The following is a 6,700-nucleotide window of genomic DNA, read 5'->3' on the forward strand; positions in this document are numbered from 1 at the left end:
GGCAAAACCAATCCCCCCAAACCAGAGCTCCAGTCCGCGCCCAAGCACAATGCCAGCCCCCATACCTGGTTTCCACAATCCACATGATATGCAACCTCCTCTTGGTTTAAACCTTCTTTGGCCCTTTTTTTGTTTTTTGTTTTCACCTTATGTGATTCCCCTGCGTTTCAGCATGATCATCCCTGAGACTGCCACGTTGCAGATCAACCCTGAGACAGCCACGTTGCAGATCAAACCTGAGACTGTCACGTTGCAGATCAACCCTGAGATTGCCACGTTGCAGATCAACCCTGAGACTGTCATGTTGCAGATCATCCCTGAGACTGCCGCGTTGCAGATCATCCCTGAGACTGCCGCGTTGCAGAACATCCCTGAGACTGCCACGTTGCAGATCATCCCTGAGACTACCGCGTTGCAGAACATCCCTGAGACTGCCGCGTTGCATAACATCCCTGAGACTGCCGCGTTGCAGATCATCCCTGAGACTGCCGCGTTGCAGAACATTCCTGAGACTGCCGCGTTGCAGATCATCCCTGAGACTGCCGCGTTGCAGAACATCCCTGAGACTACCGCGTTGCAGAACATCCCTGAGACTGCCGCGTTGCAGAACATCCCTGAGACTGCCGCGTTGCAGAACATCCCTGAGACTGCCGCGTTGCAGAACATCCCTGAGACTGCCGCGTTGCAGAACATCCCTGAGACTGCCGCGTTGCAGAACATCCCTGAGACTGCCGCGTTGCAGATCATCCCTGAGACTGCTGAGTTGCAGAACATCCCTGAGACTGCCGTGTTGCAGAACATCCCTGAGACTGCCGCGTTGCAGATCATCCCTGAGACTGCCGCGTTGCAGAACATCCCTGAGACTACCACGTTGCAGATCAACCCTGAGACTGTTGTGTTGCAGATCATTCCTGAGACTGCCGCGTTGCAGATGCTTGCTTATCTCCTCATCCCATTTTTGTCCTCCTACTCCTCCTCTTCTTCACCTTTTGAGTCACCACAACTCCACCAGAGAACATCTGCAGCCATTTTGTTGACATCGACACAATGAATACAACTTTATGATGGAGGGTGATGAGGGATCATTAGCTGACGTCATATCTGGAACATCTTGAAAAGCGGTCGTGTCAGGAATAGGCGTGCTCCTCGGATTCCAAATGACTGGTGAGAGGGAGGGAACATCAAACTCCACACGCAAACTTTACCAGTCAGTGAGGAGAGGAAAGACTTATAGCACACACTTTGGGGACAAAGTTACAGGTGTCACATGGGATTTTATTGGTCAAACTTGTTCCAGCCCAGTGTCTGTGGGTCGAGGGTAGGGTGTCTGCTCCTATTTTTAAAATCGTGAAAATACATTTTCATGTTGAACTGTGTTTGTGTATGTTGTTCCTCTGTAAAGTAGCACATGAAAAACATTCCCTTCTTTGGGTATTGATACTTCGTTTTTTTCAGTGTTCAAGTTTGTCCTGATCTTGGAATCTTCTTGTAGCCGCAAGTATGTATTTAAATGGTGTAGACTACATGTCATGAAAAGAAGAGAAGGATGTGAACAGAATCACCGGTTTGTTTTGTTACAAAATGTTCTCCTCATTCTTTGCTTATTGTATAATACTCCCTCCAGTCCTTTGGAAATTGAAGCATATATATTATATTTTAGTCACTGTGCCTTACTTTGGGAGTGAGCGGTTCTTTTTATGGACTCCTTTTGTGAAAACGAAATACAACATGGCTCATTGTAAATAAATGTCCTGCTGATCATGGCACTAACTACTGTTGGTTAAACCTTCACTCTGATCTGTGAACACTGTAATGTTGTCATAGAGTAGGTATGGCATTATATAAACAGTCAAGTAAGAAATGGTCTTCTTCAGTTCCAAATATAACCAATTGCCAAAATAGATGTAAACAGTAGCTGCATGTATCTGCACATTATTTTACAGATGTTCAAATGGTAATGAAATGGTTTGTCAAGCTAACGACCACATAAAATTATGTTTTAGTAAATGGCTATTGAAGTGCCATTACAACCACCCTCAGTATTAAGTCAATTGGTGGGTTTGAGGTGCCACTGTAGAATTGATGTTGTTTTATGGCAAAAAGTAATACATTTGTCTATACGGTAATTAATAGCTTTGAATCATTATCTCAATCTTTACAGGATGAAATACAAAGGATTTTTTTTTTTTTTTTTTAGGTTGGACTGCTATCTAAAAAACGTGAATTGTTGAGGCACAAGCCTGCATTCTGTTACTTTGTCAATGCATGTTATCAAGTTATTTGCAACTCAATGCGATCTGTGACAGCTCTGTTTCAAAATAGTATTTTTTTACATCTTGAATGTTCCGTACTGGGTTGAATTACATTTACAGTAGTATCATGATTGAGATCCCAGTCTCTTCAGCTTGATGTGTAAATGTTACTCAAATATAATTTGTGTCTCTTAATAGCTGAGTGTTATTTGTGCACAAATGCATTTTGAAAGTTACATTTGAATATACATTTTTTCCCCCTCCTGTTTCAGTCCTTGGGTTGAGTTTAAAGTGGACTTTGCAATGGTGAAATTTCTGACACCGCGATTGAACGTGAAGATGGACTTTTGTCAAGTAATCCAAAATAGTACAAGAGACAACATGTATGTATGTGGCATGGGGGTAAATGTTAGAATAAAACGTATTTTATCATTGTATTCTGTAGTTTATCTATTTTGGTTGTTATTGCAAAATTATGAATGTTCTCTCTGTTTCATATTAATTTAACCACTTTATTGTAAAAAAAAAAAAAATGCATCCTCAAGCGTTTACTCAAATCAACCAAATGTCTTGTTGTATAATAAAACAATAAGATGAGAAATCAAGCAGCCAAAACAAAGCTTGTGGGTTCTATTACTGAACAAGTCACAAATACTGAATATGTTGTCCGGTTTCCTGTACACAGATTAAGGCTAGTCCTGGATTAAAAATCTCCATTGAAAGTGTATTTAGTTCATGTGGGTCCTCATTACTTTGCCAGTCTGGATAGATTGTGAAATGCTTTTAGGTTTGTTCAAAAACATAGACGTGGTCCATAGTCATTCAAACAACTTAATTGTCATCAGTCAATTTAATCTTTGTAAAACCATTACCAAAACATACAAATCAAACTTTTAATTTACAGAAATGTACAGCAATAAGTGTTGCTTACATTGATTGAAAGAAATTTGTTGAATGACACTCACTCCATTCAAAAACAATACTCCATCAAAAGTAATATGTTTGTTCAAAGACAGAAGTGTTTCCAGTGTACACAGGATTGTAGTTGTATATCAGTGCTCTCTTCTCTACCTCTTCATCCTCAAATTTGTGAAAATTCTTTCTAGCTGTTAAAGAAAAAAATGATTGGCATAGATTACTGATTAAAACATTAACATGTGGAGTTTGATCTTGAACGCACCCTTCATGGCTCAGCCAAGGGGGGTGCATTCAATAACTCTCCCCATTACAATAACATCACGCTACATATTGAGATTAATACAAAATCTCACTGAATCTATTGCCACACAGTACTGTAATAGCTACCTTCATTGACCATGAAATCAGCCATAAAGAAAGTGGTCTTAACAGCCGATGGCGAGTGTGGAATGTACGGCCTTGTCCATTCAAATGCATTCTTTTCAGGGTGCCACTGGGTTCCATAGATGGGGAAACCGTATGCTACAGAAGAAACATTGAACCTATCAATGTCATCTTATGCAAGTGCATGTTCCAGTTTAAGTTACTGTATATACTCTAGTGTTTGCTAAGTTAAAACAATGAATGTGCTTTACCTTCCATAGTTGACACAAACTCTGTTTTCCCATCACTATTTGTAGTCAAGACTTTGTAGAACTTCCTAAGGTCTGCATTTCTGGTATAATTCTGGAATGCAATGTTGAATGACTAGTTCCCAATTAATGCTACAGAGGATACAGAAAAGCCTATGACTTGTGACATTTGGTGATTGTTCAGACATTGCACATGGTCATACCTCCAGAGTGAGACTCCATTCATGAGAGTTTTCAGTGATTGGCTCAGAGGCCAAGGCATCCAGGACCTCTGCTGGAAAGCCCTTGAACAGCTTACTCTCTCTGGATCCTGAAAGTGTAATAATTTCACATTACTCCAAGTTACAGATTTTGGTGTGACTGCGAGTGCGTTCGTTCAGCATTTAGATAAATGTACATGTTCCATTTGTGATCAATTGGAAAATGCGATTCTGGTACAATCTGATGAGTTTTGTTTTTCTCATATCTGTATGTGAACAGGTACAGGTACAACATACCGTTAGTGAAAACCAGTGGCAACATCACACCACTGGTGTTGGTTTTGTATAGAAGCTGCTTTCTGCTGGTCAGGTATGTCAATTCCTCAAATCCAAGACAGGTACCCCATACAGGGAAATAGTCCTCCCTCGAGTTGGCCTAAAAAGTCCATATTTTTATATATCACCTTTTCCATTTAGAACAGGTTTTTCTCCCACATATCTGGTAAGGTACGATGAAGCATAGACTGTGTGAAAGTATCAAAAGGAACATGTCATACCTCTATGGCAAGCTCGTAAAAGATTCTAGCAGCGTCCGCATACCCAGATGAGACGATGCTAGCATCACCACCAGGATAGAGTATTCTAGAGGCGGGTGGGGGGTATATAGATCATTTTATAGAAGACAAAAACAACATGACAGTGGGTCTTGTACAGCAAATAGCATAGTTGACACCTACCCATTAATGGAGTTAAACAGTGTTTTGTACTCTTTCAGTGTCTGATTTATCCTGTAGAAATCACAGGAACGAGGTATATATAACGTACATGGAAAATGAATATTAGCCCTATCTAAGAGAATATTCAATCCACTTTTTATAGATATGGTAATTCATAACCACATTTGAAAGGCTGTTAAGTCCTCAACTACATTACCAATCTAATACATACAACTTACATCACAGGGACGACTCTAGCTCCAGCAGACTCCAGGAACTTGACATACGATGCAGCTATATAAGAGGCCTTCTGTGGTTGAGGTGAGTCTACCTCCTGAGCCAACACACCTAGGAAATCACAGATACATTTTAGAAAGTGAATTACAGTGAGTTTAAAGTTAACGTATTTTCAGTAAAGCCACAATCCGTAAGATATCCAATTATTTCAAGTAATTAAATATCCCTTGATTTTGAAGAATAGCCTGTGCTGTAGGCCTACTCTGAATGGGACACATTTATAATAGAGAATAGTATAATTCTAAGGACTGACTATAGCTTCACCGTGGTTTGTTTTGGTTGTCAAAGAGGAATTTGAAACGGGCTACAATGCAAATGTTCAATTCACACATAATCAACTATTGTTTAGAAGGAAGTGTTAATATGTGTTAGCTAGATCTTTATTGGTATAGGGTAGATTTTATAATAAATATACATTGAACAAAAACATAAATGCAACATGTAAAGTGTTGGTCTCATGTTTCATGAGCTGAAATAAATAAAAAATCCCAGAAGTGTTCCATACGCACCAATCGCTTATTTCTCTCAGTTTGTTTACAAATGTGCCTGTTAGTGAGCATTTATCCTTTGCCAAGATAATCCATCAACCTGACATGTGGCATATCAAGAAGCTGATTAAACAACATGATCATTACACAGGTGTACCTTGTGCTGGGGGACAATAAAAGGCCACTTTAAAATGTGCAGTTTTGTCACACAACACAATGCCACAGATGTCTTGAGTTTTGAGGGAGCGTGCAATTGGCATGCTGATTGCAGGAATGTCCACCAGAGCTCTTGCTAGAGAATTTAATGTAATCTCTCTACCATAAACTGCCTCCAACATCGTTTTAGAGAACTTGGCAGTATGTCCAACCGGCCTCACAACCGCAGACCACGTGTAAGTACGGTAGCCCAGGACCTCCACATGCAGTTTCTTCACCTGCGGGATCGTCTCAGGGGGGGTGTTGAGGAGTATTTCTTTCTGTTAAAAAGCCCTTTTGTGGGGGAAAAAATGAATTCTGATTGGTTGGGCCTGGCTCCCCACTGTGTGGGACTGGCTGCCAAGTGGGTGAACCTATACCCTCCAAGTCCCATCCATCATGTGATATTCATAGATTACAGCCTAATGAATGTATTGACATTGACTGATTTCCTTATATGAACTGTAACACCGTAAACTCTTTGAAATTGTCGCATTTATATTTTTGTTCAGTATACATGATATAACACTGTAGTTTCATGTAATATTTCCATCAGTCATGTGATGCAGCAAATTTACCGATTATCGGCTTGTCGTTCCTCTTCTTCGGCACTGTGCACGAGTAGGACAAAATTGAAAAGGCGAAACAAAACAGTAGGGCGAAATTGCTCATTCTCTAAACGTGTTTCCGCAATGCCTGGATCAAATATTTATTCTTAAAAATGGGTTTATCTCCGTCTAAAGAGGTCTCGATGGTGACAGTGCAAACAAGGATATAGGTTGCGGTTGAAGAGTCGTTTTGCATAGTTTCATTTTCTGTTTAACGTTTCCACTAAATAGCACAGGCACAAAGTCAAAATTGGCATATCGTAAAAATGTATGAAAACAAAAATTCTTTATGGTCTTAATTTGGGGTTAGGCATAAGGTTAGCAGTGTATTGAGGTTAGGTTTAAAATCACATAGAAATTGTAGAATTAGGCTTAGTTTATGACCTGTTTTTAC

The 6,700-nt window shown here is 40.0% G+C and overlaps 1 protein-coding gene across 2 annotated transcripts; it reads right to left on the bottom strand.

The window, feature by feature from the left end:
• Positions 1–3,087: 3,087 nt before the first annotated feature.
• On the bottom strand, positions 3,088–6,700 carry LOC129823095 (gamma-glutamyl hydrolase-like). Of its 2 annotated transcripts, XM_055881844.1 has the most exons (9): positions 6,277–6,700; positions 4,958–5,066; positions 4,740–4,790; positions 4,560–4,644; positions 4,300–4,438; positions 4,006–4,112; positions 3,806–3,896; positions 3,558–3,692; positions 3,088–3,358 (listed from the first exon to the last, which is right to left on the bottom strand). In XM_055881844.1, exons 1-9 carry the CDS (start codon positions 6,368–6,370, stop codon positions 3,240–3,242), a joined length of 930 nt encoding a protein of 309 aa, XP_055737819.1. In that variant the 5' UTR covers positions 6,371–6,700; the 3' UTR covers positions 3,088–3,239. The 2 variants fall into 2 exon arrangements, with proteins under 2 accessions (XP_055737819.1, XP_055737820.1); XM_055881845.1 differs by lacking the exon at positions 4,740–4,790.

The sequence above is a fragment of the Salvelinus fontinalis genome, chromosome 25 (assembly GCF_029448725.1).
Source record: "Salvelinus fontinalis isolate EN_2023a chromosome 25, ASM2944872v1, whole genome shotgun sequence".
Taxonomy (NCBI): domain Eukaryota; kingdom Metazoa; phylum Chordata; class Actinopteri; order Salmoniformes; family Salmonidae; genus Salvelinus; species Salvelinus fontinalis.